Below are 18,574 nucleotides of genomic sequence, written 5' to 3' on the forward strand. Positions count from 1 at the left end.
CTTATAAACTGATGTTCTTCACAAAAGCCAGGCAAACATGACCCAGGATATCCCTCGAAAAGCAATTTTTAGAGACATTACAATTTTTGTCATGTCTGCTTCCATCTGCCTAAGCACTTCACAGTTACAGAGTAGAAGGATCCTTTCAGCTGCAAGATTGCCTGAAGTCCATGAGTGAGCAGAAATGCTAACTATGTCCAAAACGGCGAAGATAAGAGTGATTTGAAAGAAAACAGTCACCTTCTTATAAAGCAACTGTAAATGTAAACTAGCAACTATCTTTGGTCATTGAATGTGTTTTACACAAATTCTTTTACGATAAAAACAAATGATTCCTTCACAGATCACAGTTATTAACAACATTCCTTTCAGTTCAGGTCAGTAACACAAATCAAGAAATACACAGAAAAGAACGTTTCAAGTGCATTTGTTTAGATTATATAGATTGCATACCAGAATGAATAATAGTCCTTAGAATATCAACAAAATTAGGCCAGAATGAAAGGCCCCAAACTGAGTTCATTTTTATTTGTGTAAGAATAAAAGACAAAAATCTCATATAGATTTCTTGAAAAGACCTGAAAAGCAAGCTCCTGGTTCTAACCAACATCCTCTTTTTATTATGTGCAAACATAAGTAGAATAGTCTATAGTTTTAGGTTCACTTCATATAGAAATATTGAAAGCACTATAACTACTAGATACAGATACTCTACTACTATAGCTAATTAGTTAACACTATTTTGACTAGCTTAGATAAGGATGCATCAAACAGACTTAGAAATTGACGACCATGTTAGAGGTGGCCTAGGAACTGTTTATGTACCAAAGAGCCCCATTTTAAACTATTAACTTTCCTAACAGGTATCAACTTAATAACAGTAGTACGCAAATCAATAAACTGCATTAAGTCATTTAAAGGAATTGTAATAAACACAGATTAACTTTACTCCATTTTTTCTTAAAAAAGACTATGACTTCCAATTATGGCAAATAGTCATATATCATGCTCTAAATTCTTCATTAATTCTAGAGAGCCTTTGTGTTGTCTATGTTTCTGGAGCAAAACAGGAAAGTTAGTAGGGATGAAGAGGCCTGCTTCTTCTACCAAAATCTTCAAGTAATCTTACACACACACACACACACACACACACACACACACACACACACACACAACATGAGTTTTGTGTAAAAAAGGTACAATTTCAAATGTCAATGTACCAAATAGGGGAGCCCACACTCACCTATGCTTCTCTGTGAAGTTTCTGCTATGACTTGTATCATTGAAGGAGTGTTGCTGCCCTACTGCCAGTAGTAGATGACAATATTTTCAGAATTTTTGGGACTGATGGTGAAATGTGTAATGTAGATTTGTTGGTATTAAACCTGGACATTATTGAAATTTGCCAACAGGATCTAGCATAGACAGAAATGTAGGAGATTCCCTGATTTTTTTTTTTTTTTTTGCTGATAACAAGATAACCAATCACCTATGTTCTGACTCACAAAGCAAATGATGGTGACATGGACTATCACATACAGTCAGCAAGGCTATTCATTGGGAGAACAGCATTTCACACATACCACATGAAACAGAAAAACATACAACAGATGCAACTTGAATATTCATTTGCATAATGATTCTCATAAGAAGTCATATAGCAGTAAACATAGTAAGCTGCAAAAATCACCTATGCTGCATTTCCTTACCTGAAATCCAGACCAACAGGAAATGATCTGAGTCATGGCTAGGACTAAAATTTCTCAGATTATGTACAGTTTATGTAAATGCTCAGGGAAGTGGCCTGTGTCATGTAAATCGGTGGAGAGTGGTGGTTCAAACTTCAATGCTTGCTTTGATTGATCTTATATTAGAGTCAGAACATACCAATATTTCCCTACATTCTGAACCTTGTACTCCAGGAGTCTCTCTAAAAGTTAAAATTCCCGTGTTCCATTTATATTAGAATATACCAAAATCCAGTATTCCCACACTAAATTCTAGTTGAGAGCACTGCAAATAGAACACAAGTTTTCTCTCTCAAACCTGCAGTTCTGAGCTACAGAACACAGAAGAAAAGATGAGAGCTTCAAGGGACAGCCCCTTACCTGCGGAATATGGTGAAATTACTAAGCCCACAGGTGAGTCCACCACTTTTGCTCCAATAACTGTCCAAAGAGAGACTTAACAGGAACACACAGGGCACAAGAACCACGGAGTATTCTGGGATAAGATTCTTCTGGCCTCCATCTATGCCAAGAGCTAAGGCTGTCCCACTGCCCAACATACCAAATCCTGCCCAGACAGAACAGGTCTCCCAAGGAGTACTCTCACTCCTAAGATGACAGGATCACAGCCCCAGAGGACTTATAAGGTCCAGTCAGAGACTTAAAGACCAAATAACACCAAATATATCCAGATGGCGAGAGGCAAGCTCAAGGACATAAGCAACAGAAACCAAGGCTACTTGGCATCCTCAGAACCCAGTGCTTCCACCCTGGCAGGTCCTGGATACCCTAACATACCCAAAAAGCAAGATTTATATTTAAAATCACATCTCATGATGATGATAGAGGACTTTAACAAGGACATGAATGATTCCCTTAAAAAAATACGGAAAAAATACAGGTAAACAAGGAGAAGCCCTTAAAGAGGAAAACACAAAAATCCCTTAAAGAATTACAGGAAAACACAAACAAACAGGTGAAGGAATTGAACAAAACCATAGAGGATCTAAAGACTAAAATAGAAACAATAAAAAAAAAATAACAGTCTGAGGGAGAGGCACTACAGGGGAGAGGCCAGCATTTTGTCACAATCCAAGCTGTTGAAGAACATGGTGTCATTGGCTCAATTTCATAAGGTGGATGTGGATGATTATGAGGAGAACAAGGTCCTGGAGGAGGAGGACAGCAGCTATCTGGTCTGATGAGGGCAAGGTGGACTCATTCCTGTGACAACTGCTCTCCAGGATGCTTGCTCCCCTCCCCGATCAGCACAAAGAGTCAGGCAGTGAAGGACCAGGCAGGCAGCATTGTCTTGAAGGTACTCATCTCTTTTAAAGCTAATGATATTGAAAGAGCTGTTCAGGCTCTGGACAGAAATGGTATGGTCCTCCTAATCAATATAAAGGCTTTGAGAGCCCCATCTGACAATAGCAGCACTATCTTACTACAGGGTCATGAAAAGACACTTGTTCGAGGAGTAGTGTCCATCATTCATGTTTTGACTGTAAGAAAAAATCGTGTTGTCTAGCTGGAACAGTAGATTCAGAGAATACCTAAACCTGATAAAGAACGTCTTCATTTTGGCTGGGTATAAAATTAACTCAAACAAATCAGTAGCCTCCTCTACTCAAAGGATAAGCAGGCTGAGAAAGAAATTAGGGAATGGCCATCCTTCAGAGTAGTTACAAACTATATAAAATATCTTGGTGTGACTCTAACCAAGCAAGTGAAATATCTCTATAACAAGATATTCAAGTCTTTGAAGGAAGAAATCCAAGAAGACCTCAGAAGATGGAAAGATCTCCCATGCTCATGAATTGACGGGATTAATACTGTAGAAATGGCCATTTTGTCAAGAGCAATCTACAGATTCAATACAATACCCATTAAAATTCAAATTCATTTTTTATAAAATTAGAAAGAGCAATTTGCAAATTCATTTGGAATAACAAAAATCCTAGATATTAAAATTATTCTCAGCAGTAAAAGACCTTCTGGGGAAAGTTAACATCCATGTCCTCAAGCTGTATTACAGAGCAATATTGATTAAAACTCCATAGTATTTATACAGAGACAGACAGGTAGATCAATGGAATAGAATTGAAGAGGCAGAAATTAATCACAAACCTATGGTCACTTGATTTTGCTGAAGGAGCAAAACCGGTGGGAGAAAGACAGCATTTTAAAAAAATCGTGCTGGTTGAAGTGGCAGTCAGCCTGTAAAAGAATGTAAATTGATCCATTGTTTTCCCTCTTTACAAAGTTCAAGTCCAAGTGGATCAAGGACCTCCACATAAAACTAGATACACTGGAACTAATAGAAAAGAAAGTGGAAAAAGCCTTGAACACATAAGCACAGGGGAAATTTTCCTGAGCAGAACATCAATGACATACTTAATCTTAAGAATTGACCGATGCTATCTCATAAAATGCAAAACTTCTGTATGGTAGAGGACATAGTCAATAGGACAAAACAGTAACCAACTAATTCAGAGAAGGCGTTTATCAATCAAACATTTGATAGAGGCCTAATATCTAATATATACAAAGAACTCAAGATGTTAGATTCCACAGTACCAGAAAACTCTATTGAAGTAGGGTACAGGCTAAACAGACAATTCTCACCTTAGAAGTATCGAATGGCCGAGAAACATCTAAGGATATGTTCAACAACCTTATTCATCAGGGAAATGCAAATCAAAACACCCCTGAGATTCACCAGTCACAAACGAGGAGCTGGAAAGAATCCAGATGTCCTTCAACAGAGGAAAGGATACAGAATATGTGGTACTTTTACACAATAGAGTACTACTCAGCTATTTAAAACAATGACTTCATGAAATTCTTCGGCAAATGGATGGAACTAGAAAATATCCTGAGTTAGGAAACCAAATAAGTAAAAATACACATGATATTCATTCACTGATATGTTATTTGCCCAAAAGTTCAGAATACCCAAAATATAATTCACAGATCACATGAAGCTCAAAGAGAAGCAAGACCAAAATGTGGATGCTTCAGTCCTTAATGGGAGAAATGAAATACTAATGGTAGGAAATATAGAGACAAAGAATGGAACAGAGATTGAAAGAATGGCTATCCAGAGACTGCTCCACTTGGGGCTCCATCCCATAGGCAGCCACCAAACCCAGTCAGCAATGCTGATACCCAGAAGTGCTTGCTGTCAGGAACCTAATATGAATGTCTCCTGAGAGGCTCTGCAAGAGCCTTTCTGATATAGGTGAGGATGTTTGCTGCTAAACATCCTTCAAACACAGCACAGGGACCCAATTAGAGGAGTTAGAGAAAGGACAGAAGGAATCGAAGGGGTTTGCAACCCTGTAGGAAGAACAACAATATCAACCAACCAGAAACTGCAGAGCTACCAGCGAATAAATCACCCACCAAAAAGTACATATGGAGTGACCATACATATGTCTAGCAGCATATGTAGCTGAGGACGGCATATTCTGACATCAATAGAAGGAGAAGCCCTTTGTCCTGTGAAGTATCAAAATATCAAAGTATCAAAAGTTCCTTTCTCCAGTGTAGGGTAATGCCAGGATGATGAGGGGAGAGTGGATGGGAGTGGGAGCATTATCACTGAATCAGGGAGAGGGGATAGGTGAGGGAAGAACTGTGAAAAGGAATAGCATTTGAAATGTAAATATATAAAATATCCAATAAAAATGCAGAAAACTTTTGAGAAAATAAATGTATGCAGTCTTCACTAGAAATAAGTATAAAACACAGTAAAGCTTAATCATCAGCTTTGATTTTTCATTTGCTGTTACCACATAGTTCTTGTCATTGAGGTCTATGTTAAGTTTATTTCTCTTACAAAAAAGTAGTGGTTGAAATGACCATTGTTTTTGATTAAAATTTGATAATGGGAAGAAGATAATCAATAATAACTCTAAAATTTATTTTTCAAATTAAAAAATCGTTCCACTGAACTATCTTGTTCCTTTTCTATTTATGCTATCCATGATGAAAGCTGGGAAGACTCTAAAACAACCTGGATATTCATTTTTCCCTCCCAGTATATTTTACGAGGAAATAAGGGGAGAGTATCGAAGTATTATTTATGCATTTTTGTCTACTACCATAAAATGAGTGGATTCTGATGCGTAGTTGGTTGTATTTCATGTATCCAAAATGCCTATGAGTGTTAATCTCTTATTCATGAAGATTACAAACACTGATTTTTTTTTCCATTTGGAGATGGTAGTTAAAGATAAGAGAACTATCTTGACCTGGCAGAGGGTCTGAACCATGCCAACTCTCGCCCTCGGAGAAACTCTGGGTGTCCTTATTCTGTCATGAAAAGAAATTTAAAAGCACTTAAAAATGATCCAGCAGAGAAGATAGTGAGTTCTGAATATATGTTATCTGATGAAAAAAAAAAGAGAGAAAAAAGTCAATGATTTAGCAGCGAGATTTCTAAAATTCCAACACATGTAGAAAGGGTAGCAGATACGTATTTTAAATTTAAGGGAGTAACAAAGCTATATAGGTTATACAGTATTTCATACACTCACATATATATCAATATTTTAATAATGAAAATTTTTTCCAACTGGAGTGCAGTTGATGTGAATATGTACATTTGATACAAAGATACTGTTCTTTGGTAATCAATTTGTTTACAGTTCATTTCTGTACATCTGTAAGTGCATGAACACTTTCCACTGAATAATGACATATTCTTTTTCTCTTTCTCTTTTTGTCCACATTATGGAATTCACATCTACTCTTGCTACCATCCTGTGACACTCAGCATAGAGTTCTCACATCCAAGTTGACTGACTACTCAAAGTTCCTTTTATTTATTTTTTTCCTAGGAGGCGGTCTTAATATAATCTACAGGTGAGAAACTTTGCTATGATGATGTAACAACCCTGTGCCTATGCTTATATTTTTGGTCTCAGATTTTAAGTATAAAAGACATATTTTGTATAAGAAAAATAGTTTTTTTTACACAGAATGAAAATTGACACAAAATACTACTATACATATAAATTAAAAATACCTTTATTTAAGATTTTTAAATAAAGACTAATGCATTATGTTAATAATAGCTACTTCTAATTTAAGGTCTTGGTGAAGATGTCATGGTCATTTATATTGAGTCTAATGACTGAGTTTGAAAAAGAGTGGGTTACCATCAGTTCAGGGAGAGTGTCTCATGGAGCTCTCACCAGATTAATCACTTAGTTGGATACAAGCTAACTGGAATCATCTTCTATCACCGCCATTTCGTGGTATGCTTTCTAACATCTGGTGTCCAGTACTAATTCAGCACCAGTGAGTATGGGACAGACATTACTCTTTCCTAACAGCAACTTCAGGCTGAAGAATTTTCAGATTATTACTGTGGGCCTTATTATGGTGTGAACCCACTCCACATGTTTGGGAGAAAGGCCTCTTTCCCAAGCAATATGTGAAGAATATTTTCTTCATCCGTGTTTTCCTTCTGCTTACTCATATTTCTTACTTAGTTCACCCTGAACACATAAAGCTTTATTCTAGATTTAAATCAAAATTTCTCTTTTAAACATTTTATTATATATTTTGTTTTTTATTTTGTGTGCTTATGCATGTGCTTGCATTCATTTATGTGGGCAACGTTTGAACAGGAATCTATGGGGCTAGAAGAAGGCATTGGTTCACCTAAGTCTGGAGTTGTATGCTATCTGAGGATGCTGCAAAATGACCCGAGGGCCTTTGCAAGAACATCTAGTGCTGTTAACCACTTAGTATTTTTAAGATATATTTTCGTTTATATTGAAAAACATTGCTTTTCTATGGCATTAACCAATTAATAATAGCAAATATTTTAACCATGTGGGCAAAACAGCTCTTTTTAAATAAAATATTAGAATGGGGTCCGATTAATTATATGTGATGATGATGATGATGATTGTTGCGCTAATAAGATTTTATTTTTTGTTTTAAAGATTTATTTATTTCATGTATGTGAGTATGCTGTAGTTGTCCTCAGACACCAGAAGAGGGCATCAGATCTCATTACAGATGGTTGTGAGCCACCATGTGGTTGCTGGAATTGAACTCAGGACCTCTGGAAGGCAGTCGGTGCTCTTAACCACTGAGCCATCTCTCCAACCCACGCTAATAAGATTTTAATTCTCCCTTGCCACAGTATCAGAAAGCATATCCCTCAGAACCTTAACACATTCAGCACATTTGTTGAGAATCATTATAACAAAATTATAGGTTATTCCATTATATGAGTTACTAAAATTATAATCAGACATCCAAAAACACGAAGTGTAGTATCTTAAAATTTATATTTGGTATATCCAAACCAAGTCATTTGGTATTTCTGTTTTACACATTTCACATTATTACTTCATAGTGATTACTATATTTTATTTTTAAATTTATTTTACTATAGCCTGGATTTGTACATGGAGGTACTATCAAGTTATACTCAGAAACAAACCCTAATAAGAAATTTGTTAGAATTAGGTCCAAGAAGACTGCACTAATTAGAAATTAATTCTTCATCACCACAACATCTGAAAGCACAGTTCTCAGAACCTTGATTCTTTCTATGAATTCCTGCAGAGTTTATGAAGGAAATATCCATAAGACTAAAGATCAGATAATTATAACATAACCCTTGAAATATTCAAGTAGTAGTGTGTATAGAAGTGATGGCTGAGGTGATACAGGCATGGAAACACATGATCACTCATGTCATTTTCCTAAACACATCTGAGGATCATGTGATCAAATGATTAGGTATCCTTTTCCTCTACTAAGTATGGATTTTGATTGAAGGGAGCTTCTGAGAATAACATGCTCTTATACATACTGGATTGACTTTAGGGTTTCAGGATTCTAAAAGCTGGAGGTAGATAAGTTTAATTTACTCCAGTATTTACAGCTCTCTCTCTCTCTCTCTCTCTCTCTCTCTCTCTCTCTCTTTCTCTCTCTCCCTTTCTCTCTCTGTGGGTTTATGCATGTGTGCCAATGTGACTTTCTTTTTTTTTCCATGTATAGGTGTTTTTTATTATTTCTTTTTTTTATTAACTTGAGTATTTCTTATATACATTTCAAGTGTTATTCCCTTTCCCGGTTTCCGGGCAAACATCCCCCTCCCCCCTCCCCTTCCTTATGGGTGTTCCCCTCCCAACCCTCCCCCCATTGCCGCCCTCCCCCCATAGTCTAGTTCACTGGGGGTTCAGTCTTAGCAGGACCCAGGGCTTCCCCTTCCACTGGTGCTCTTACTAGGATATTCATTGCTACCTATGGGGTCAGAGTCCAGGGTCAGTCCATGTATAGTCTTTAGGTAGTGGCTTAGTCCCTGGAAGCTCTGGTTGCTTGACATTGTTGTACTTTTGGGGTCTCGAGCCCCTTCAAGCTCTTCCAGTTCTTTCTCTGATTCCTTCAACGGGGGACCTATTCTCAGTTCAGTGGTTTGCTGCTGGCATTCGCCTCTGTATTTGCTGTATTCTGGCTGTGTCTCTCAGGAGCGATCTACATCCAGTTCCTGTCGGTCTGCACTTCTTTGCTTCATCCATCTTGTCTAATTGGGTGGCTGTATATGTATGGGCCACATGTGGGGCAGGCTCTGAATGGGTGTTCCTTCAGTCTCTGTTTTAATCTTTGCCTCTCCCTTCCCTGCCAGGGGTATTCTTTTTCCTCATTTAAAGAAGGAGTGAAGCATTCACATTTTGATCATCCTTCTTGAGTTTCGTTTGTTCTAGGGATCTAGGGTAATTCAAGCATTTGGGCTAATAGCCACTTATCAATGAGAGCATACCATGTATGTCTTTCTGTGATTGGGTTAGCTCACTCAGGATGATATTTTCCAGTTCCAACCATTTGCCTACGAATTTCATAAACTCGTTGTTTTTGATAGCTGAGTAATATTCCATTGTGTAGATGTACCACATTTTCTGTATCCATTCCTCAGTTGAAGGGCATCTGGGTTCTTTCCATTTTCTGGCTATTATAAATAAGGCTGTGATGAACATAGTGGAGCACGTGTCTCTTTTATATGTTGAGGCATCTTTTGAGTATATGCCCAAGAGAGGTATAGCTGGATCCTCAGGCAGTTCAATGTCCAATTTTCTGAGGAACCTCCAGACTGATTTTGAGAATGGTTTTACCAGTCTGCAATCCCACCAACAATGGAGGAGTGTTCCTCTTTCTCCACATCCTCGCCAGCATCTGCTGTCACCTGAGTTTTTGATCTTAGCCATTCTCACTGGTGTGAGGTGAAATCTCAGGGTTGTTTTGATTTGCATTTCCCTTATGACTAAAGATGTTGAACATTTCTTTAGGTGTTTCTCAGCCATTCGGCATTCCTCAGCTGTGAATTCTTTGTTTCGCTCTGAACACCATTTTTAATAGGGTTATTTGTTTCCCTGCGGTCTAACTTCTTGAGTTCTTTGTATATTTTGGATATAAGGCCTCTATCTGTTGTAGGATTGGTAAAGATCTTTTCCCAATCTGTTGGTTGCCTTTTTGTCCTAACCACCGTGTCCTTTGCCTTACAGAAGCTTTGCAGTTTTATGAGATCCCATTTGTCGATTCTTGATCTTAGAGCATAGGCCATTGGTGTTTTGTTCAGGAAATTTTTTCCAGTGCCCATGTGTTCCAGATGCTTCCCTAGTTTTTCTTCTATTAGTTTGAGTGTGTCTGGTTTGATGTGGAGGTCCTTGATCCACTTGGACTTAAGCTTTGTACAGGGTGATAAGGATGGATCGATCTGCATTCTTCTACATGTTGCCCTCCAGTTGAACCAGCACCATTTGCTGAAAATGCTATCTTTTTTCCATTGGATGGTTTTGGCTCCTTTGTCAAAAATCAAGTGACCATAGGTGTGTGGGTTCCCAATGTGACTTTCAATTGATGCAATTCTTAAACTATTCAAGACAAATGATTTCATACATTTTGATCATTGGAATTGTGGTCATGTTTTAGATTCAGGATTTTTAAACGACAGATGTTTAGTTTCTTTTTTCATTTTTTCTCTCCTTGTGCTACTAAAAGATCCCAATGGACTTTGCAACTTGGCAACCAAAATGTTTTTAGCAGAATGGGTAAGACATAGGGTAAGAATCTGGGGCAAAGTAGCCTCTCACTTCTGCTTCCCTGGGTGGTTTATGTTATGACTTGTATCACTGTGGGAGGAGAATTATCGTACTGTAGACAGTAATAACTTGCAATATCTTCAGACTCCACGTTGCTGATGCTGAATGAATAATCTCTCCCAGATCCACTGCCACTGAACCTCGATGGGATGCCTGACACTAGTCTAGATGTGTAACCTATGAGCAGCCCAGGAGCTTTTCCAGGCTTTTGCTGATACCAAGCTATATACTTGTTAATGTTTTGACTTGCCTGGCAAGTGATGGTGACTTTGTCTCCGAGAGATGCAGACAGGGAGGGAGGAGACTGTGTCATCTGGATGTCACACTGAGCACCTAAAATAAAAAAAAATATAAATTCCTACGAAATTAGTTATGTTCAAAGAAGACTTTCCTGAAGGACTAGAAATTCCTGATTACATACTGTTTATAACAAATAATCAATGTTATGCTCTTTACCATGAAGCCAGAGCAACAGGAGCCCCAGGAACTGAATTGAGGTCGTCATTTTCTTGTTGTCTCCTGACCAAGAATAACTCTTTTACTGTGAATGGTTGGTTTATTAAATCTCTGGGGCAATAGGATATGATCTCAGCACATGTAAATCAGCTGCATCTGGACAGGGCTGGGCACAGCTCCAGGATAGACTTATTTTAGTAACTAAACAAAAGCACAATGACCTCTGATGTCTTACATCAGACTAGCACAGTGCAGATTTTTTCCAATGAAGGTGCTCATCTTTGGAGGCCCAAATAATGATATTAATAGCACTAATTTTATGTTTTTTAAAAATTTCTCTCATGCGCAGTATATCACTCTAATGCTATATTTTGTATATGCTAGGGGTTCTCAGGTTTGTATGTTCACAGAAAATTCAAGAAAGTTTTAATGGTTAACTGTAGATATCACTGAGATTAAAATATGATTTGTTTGTGAATATTCCTAATTCTTTTTGTCTTTATCAAAATTAGAAGAGACAAATACTGGGGGGGGGTCATCTTTTTTAAAGAATGACAAGATTATGTATCATCACTTCATTTCCTACACTGTCCAATTCATCTTAATCTAGTATTCTATGACTACCAAAAATGAACTTCAGTTTTATCCTTTTCTTAAAAATAAAACAGGAAAACAACAAGAAAACTTTGATTTTATGCGCATGGATGTTTCCCTCTATATGTACGTGTGCACAGTGGATTTATTGCTAGGTGAGAGCAGAAAAGGATGTTAGAGTTACGGATGATTGAAATCTGCATGTGTTGCTGTGTACCTAACCCATATACTCTGCAAGAAGAGAATGTTTTCTGAACTGCTAGGTGGTCTCTACAACCCTTATTTTCTTCTTTTCCATATGTTGCAAATCATCACCTTGCCAGATGGAGAATATGTGTTATACTGCCTAATATTTATGTTATGTCTCCAATTCTTTCTTTCTGTTTCTTCTTAACACAATTTTCTTAATGTAATTGTGATTTAGAAATGTTTCTTTCTAAATATGACCCATTAATATATTGAAATCCAATATATTTCATAAAGCTTCATCCATTATCAGCCCCCAAACTCTCCCAAATCCAAAGAGAACATAATTTTTGATGTCTGATTTATGGACATTGCATTTAGGTTGTTGAAAAGAGAAACATGTTAGGAAGGTAATATAATAACTCTGTAAAGGAAAGAACAGACATAGTGAGGATGGCAATGTGTTTATTCATGTTAGTAGAGGTGTGATGAGATTAATAAGGACTTTTTCCAAAAGAAAGAGCATGAGGATAGTTCAACAAGTGAGAGAATCGATTCTGTAGAAGACAGAGGTGAGTCAGGGCAAGGAATTCCCCCATGACGACCCATAGAGAAGATAATGGACACAGGAGAGTTATGAAAATAGGAAAGGTAAATGGACATGTCCAAAAGAGAGATATAATTGGTGCTAAAATTATATATATATATATATATATATATATATATATATATATGTGTGTGTGTGTGTTTCCCATGTCAAACGGATGTATGTTGATAACTGAAAGTCCTAACTTGTTTAAAAATACACACACACACACACATATATATATGTATATATATATATATATATATATATATATGGAAGGGAAATATAAGTGATGTTTGAAGAATACTATTCATTAACTAAAAAGCTCACCAGTTACATGTAAGTACCACATAGTTGAGATAGTTATTCACTGAAGTTAAGAAGCCCTGTATTCCTGAAATGCAATTTAAAATTGTAACTGAACCCATGGCTCATTTGTATAAAAACATGAATACTTTTCTTGGTTTATGGTTAAATAAGTAAGGGACATAATGTCTTATCATCTACAAAATAATTACACTCAAGTTCTCTAAATCACTCAGTGCCTCTAAATATCAGTATTTAATAGAAAGAAAACATTAATTCAATGGTAAAAGCTAAAGCAGTAGAAAGAGGCCATTTTCGAAAAACTCTGTGTAAAAATGTTTTTAATGGCATTCCTTGCCTGGGTGGATATTGTTCCTCTCAGAAGGAAAGGTTTATTCAACAGAATTGTCACTTTTTTCCAGATGTGGTAAATCACCGTTTAATTTGTCTAGGAGATCCTAAATTGCTCAAAAATGTGACTACTGCTCTGGCTATTGGCAGCTTGCCAGAATTTGTTGGGAAGAGTGCATTTGCTGAAGACACAGAATGTAAAAACCCCAGCATGTCAAAGGGATGTATGTTAGTCCTTGAAAGTTCTAACTTGTTAAAAAAAAAAAAAAACGCCCATGGTGCGTCACTAAGAGCCTTTACAGAACCTGCTCATCAACCTCATCCCAGTATTATCACTGGTAGGGGCATTTAAAAGAGGTTCAGAAACTTGTGAGCAATTCCTAAAGAGGTTTGTATTGAAAATACATGAGAATAATATGGGTTCTTGTGTGTCAAGTATAAAAGTGAACTCCCTCCTTATAATTGTCTGAGGAAATTCCTTTTTTTTAATGGTTATTTATTTACATTTCAAGTGTTGTCACCATTCCCAGTTGCCCCTCCACAAATCCACTGCTTTTTTGAAGGTGATCCTCCACCTATGTACCTAGTTGCTCCTCACCGCCCTACAATCCCCCTATACTGGGTCATCTATCCAAAATAGGACCAAGGTTCTCCCCTCCCATTGATACCAGATAAGGCAATATTCTGCTACATGTGTAGCTGGAGTCATGGGTCCCTCCATGTGTGCTGTTTGGTAAGTCCCTGTGAGCTCTGGGCAGGGAGTTGTTTCATTGATATTGTTTTTCTTCCTGTAGTGTTGCAAACCCCTTCAGCTCCTTCAGTCCTTTCCCTTACTCTTATATTGGGGTCCTTCAAATATTCTGATGGTTAGCTTGTGAGATGATGTCACAGGTGAGGCAGATGCAAGGTAAAATGAGGCCTGTCATTGGATGGGAAGGAAGGATAGGTGGGAGAAAAGCTTGAAGTAAGAGGAGGAGGCAGGAACAGGAGAGGATAGGAGAGACAGAGAGTAGCAACTTGGAAGCTGATATTAAGATTCCACAATGTACCTTTACAGGTTGTTATAAATGTTCTTAAGGGATGGGTGTGTACAGGGCTTTGTATGTTTACGTGGGCAATTATGTCTTATCAATTGGATCAGAGGTTATTGTGTTGTATGTTCTTTCATGTAGTGATTTGAGTGAAAGAAAGTGTGCGGCAGCTAAAGACACTGGGCCGCTGAGCAATTGGATGTGTGTTTCTGGCATGGAAACCTGCCTTGGGAATGAGATAGGTACAGAGATTGCTGCCAGGCTCAGAGAGAGGCCTTTGGGAGTGTGATATGGGATGGAGCAAGTTCGGTGAGAGGCTTTGCTGACTGAGACTTAAGATATTAAGTAGTTATCTTGGGGCACTGCAGTGCTGGATCTAGTGGTGTAAAAGACAGCATGTTATTTATTATAATTTTACAGTAACACCTGAGAACATTCTTATCTGTATTGATCAGGCTCTGGCATAGCCTCTCAGGAAACAGTAATACCAGGTTTCTGTCATCAATCACTTCTTTGTATCAGCAATAGTTTCTGGGTTTGGTGTCTGCAGATGAAATACATCCCTAGGTGGGGCAGTCTCTTAATCCTTCACTCTGTGCTTCATTCATCGTGTCTGCATTTCCTTTAGACAGGAACAACTCTGAATTATTATTATTATTATTATTATTATTATTATTATTATTGAGATGGGTGGGTGGCCCCATTTCCCTCAAACAGGGGCTGAACCTAACCTCTGAATATGGTTCCAACAGATTCTCTCTTCCCTTTTTTTTTTTTTTTTGAGTACTTGAGATAATGTCTTTCCTGTTCTGTCCTGGAAGCCTATGGCTTACCTGCCTGTCACCTGGGACTTTCTGATAGCTACCGACTGTTCCTCATCCCTCAATGGTTCACATTTCCACGCAATTTCCTGACCCTTTCTGCCCAGTCTCCTCCCACACCTGATCCTGTGCCTCCTTTTCCCTTTCCCTCTCTTTCCATCCCAGGTTCCTACTTCCCACAATTATTTTGCTCCCTCTTGTAGGTAGAACAGAAGCAGACACACTTGGTGGTCCTTGTTCTTGAGCTCCAAATAGCATAAGCTGTTGCTTGTGCGTCTTTTATCCTAGCCCTTCTGACATGTATAAGATGGAATCTCAGGGATGTTTTGATCATATTTCACGGATGATAAAAGGATAGTGAACATTTTTAAGTGTTTTTCAGCCATTTGAGATTCTTCTTTTGAGAATTCCTTTTACATTTGTACATTATTTTTAATTGATGTTTGGTTGGTTGGTTGATGTCCTGTTTCTTGAGTTCTCTATATATTTTGGGTATCAGATATAGAGCTCTTGAAATTTTTTCTCACTTTCTGAGCTATTGTTTTGAGTCCTTTGCATCACAAAAGTTTTTAGTTTCATGAAGTTCCATTTTTTTCCCAGAGCTGAGGACTGAACCCAGGGCCTTGTGCTTGCTGGGCAAGTGCTCTGCCACTGAGCTAAATCCCCAACCCCTAGGTTCCATTTATTAATATCAAATCTTAATGGTTGTAATATTGATGTTCTGTTCAGGATGTTTTCTCTTTTGCCAATGCATTCAACAATATTACTCATTTTTATTTAACATTTTCAGTGTATCCAGTTTTAAAAACTAAATGTGAGCTTTTAAGTAAACAATGCTAATTCACATTAGCAAGAAATCATGCTAAATCCACAGCTTCAGAGACATCAATTAACAAGCAGAACTGCCAAGGTGATTCTTGGAGCTCCTTAGGAAGAAAAAACAGAATCATTTTCATGGATAAACTGGGATATGGTGAAGATGAAAACAGGAAGAATCAGAGTAGGGATAGATGGAGGAAAAGACTATAAGAATTGAGGATCATTTCGAGGGTGATTGGAAAACCTAGTAAAATGAAAATATCATTATGAATGTGGTCCTAGTGAAAATTTACAGTTATGGGGTAATTGTGTCCCAGATCTTGTGAGAGTTTTATCAATGGCTGGACAAACTTCAGACCCCTGCCACAAGGAAAACAGGCCTGAAAATTCTGGAGTGGCCAGGAACTAGAGGTTGGATAGCCAAGAGACCAAGGAAAAAAACCAAATGCAACTGTCAAAAAATAGAAAAAAAAAGTCAACAAAATATTTTCTGATAATATTCTGGTATTCTCATAGAATGGCGCCTAGTATTGTTGTCATCAGAGTGCCTTTGTCTAACAACTGAAAGGAGAAGATGGAGATATCCACAGCTGAACATTAGGAAGAGATCTGGATCACCAGTAATAGAGGTAATAAGGACTGTAGTAGCCTGAGGGTTTAAGGACACCATAAGAGAATCACCCAGAGAATCAACTAATCATGGTTCATAGTGGCTCACCTAGAACTGAAGGAACAGGACAGGAATTCTATATGAGACTGAGCCAAAAGATATGCATATATTTTATGGATATGGTGTTTGGTGTCCTTGGGAGACTCCTAACAGTGGGAGTGGGAGTTGTTTCTGACTCATTTGTAAGCTCTGGGGACACTCTTCTTTCCACTGCTTTGCCTTATTCAGTCTTGATATGAGGGTATGTGCCTAGTTTTATGTAATTTGTTGTGTTATATTTGGTTGATATCCCTGGGAGACCTGTTCTTTTCTGAATGGAAATAGAGGAGTAATCTAAGGGAGAAAGGGGAGGGAAGGAAGAACTTGGAGGACTGGAGTGCAAGAGCAGCAGAACCTATATTTGGAATATAATATATGAGAAAAAATATATAAATTGGAAACAACATTAAAAGTTATAAAAATAAAGAAAGATTTGTTAATAATAGAAAATGAAGAAACAATGTGTTTTGCTTCACCAGTGTGACCATTGGAAAGACATAAATAAATACAAGGAAAATTCATGATATTACTCTACAGTGCCTCAGGAAAAGTATATTTGTAGGACACAACCTGTCTAAGGGAATAACCTTGCAATTTTTATTGGGGAAAGATAGTAGTTTGTATATGGGATACAGGCAAGAACTGCCTTAACAGTTTTTTCTTTGTATTATACTAGCAAGAATAAAAACCATTGATTTAATAAAACATTTCCTTTCCCCCCTGATTTGATTTTTTTCTATCTTGATTAAAATAGATGTTAAAAGAAAGGGATATGTTTCGGAGCTGTGTTGAAGGACTACTCTCAGATCTGTACGGGTTTGGACCTGGAGTTCATGGTATTTCACTGAGAAATGCACAGATAACACACCCTGAAATAAAATGTGGAAACTTGGATTATAAAAATAAATTAGCAATGATTTTTCTTAACCTTTAAAAGGAAATTAATATAAAATACTATTTTCTGAAAATATTCTTTGAAATACCTGAACTCCATATGGTAGAGTAAAATGAGATTTCCATTAATGATTACATGATATTAAAATAACACTTTTAGATCTATGACTCCAATCTAATTCAAGAAAGTTTCTATTTAGCACTTTCCCTGAATACATAATGAAGACTGCAATGTATTAAAGGTGATTCATGATCAAATGTGTTGAATTTCATTTTCTTGTCTTGTAATTATGCAGAGAACCCAATAGTCCATATTCTAAATATTTCTCCTTTGTTTGTGGAATAATAATCTTGGGTGTGGCCAAGGAAATAAACTGATCCTCAGTCACATAAGCTAATAGTACAATAGATATTAACATTTCACAGAGCATGAGAATTAATTCTTAGAACTCAAAGTGGGAAACAGATTTCTCTATGATGTGCCTCTAATTTTGACCACGGTTAAGGGTGAAGATGGACTCAGGCAGGAATCGATAATACAACATTTTTTTGTTCATATATGCTGCTAATTTAAGGAAGATCAATTTGGAAGGCTGCTGTTACAGAACCTTCCCCTAATGAATAAAGATTTCAGGGGACCAAACACTGGGTGAGCAGGTCACAGAGAAGAAGAGGGGAGGCAGGAAAAGGTGACTTGCTTTTCAACTGGGAGAGTTTGGGGGACAACATGTAGTGAAAAAGACTCCCCGGGCTTAGATGGTAGATCTGCCAGGTTTTACCACTAGAGGATTTAACTTAGAAGGTGTGATAAGTTAGGATGCTAGGTGCTGCACCCAGTGATTGTGTTACCTGTTGATTCTAGAGTAAGATTGTGTGGTGTTTACCTTCATCAGCAACTCAGCTGGGCACAGCAACAAAGCATGGGTTTGCAAAAAAGTACATCCCTGCTAGCCATGTGAATTCAGA

The 18,574-nt window shown here is 37.5% G+C and overlaps 1 pseudogene and 1 gene segment (V, D, J or C); one reads left to right on the forward strand and one right to left on the reverse strand.

The window, feature by feature from the left end:
- Positions 1–2,117: 2,117 nt before the first annotated feature.
- Arpc5l-ps4 (actin related protein 2/3 complex, subunit 5-like, pseudogene 4) lies at positions 2,118–3,255 on the forward strand (annotated as a pseudogene).
- A 7,610-nt stretch (positions 3,256–10,865) lies between these two features.
- On the reverse strand, positions 10,866–11,420 carry LOC500174 (immunoglobulin kappa variable 1D-33-like). The segment is given in 2 exon segments: positions 10,866–11,188; positions 11,312–11,420. Coding segments are annotated over 2 exon segments (372 nt in total).
- Positions 11,421–18,574: the final 7,154 nt, after the last annotated feature.

The sequence above is a fragment of the Rattus norvegicus genome, chromosome 4, assembly GCF_036323735.1.
Source record: "Rattus norvegicus strain BN/NHsdMcwi chromosome 4, GRCr8, whole genome shotgun sequence".
In the NCBI taxonomy this organism is placed as follows: Eukaryota; Metazoa; Chordata; class Mammalia; order Rodentia; family Muridae; genus Rattus; species Rattus norvegicus.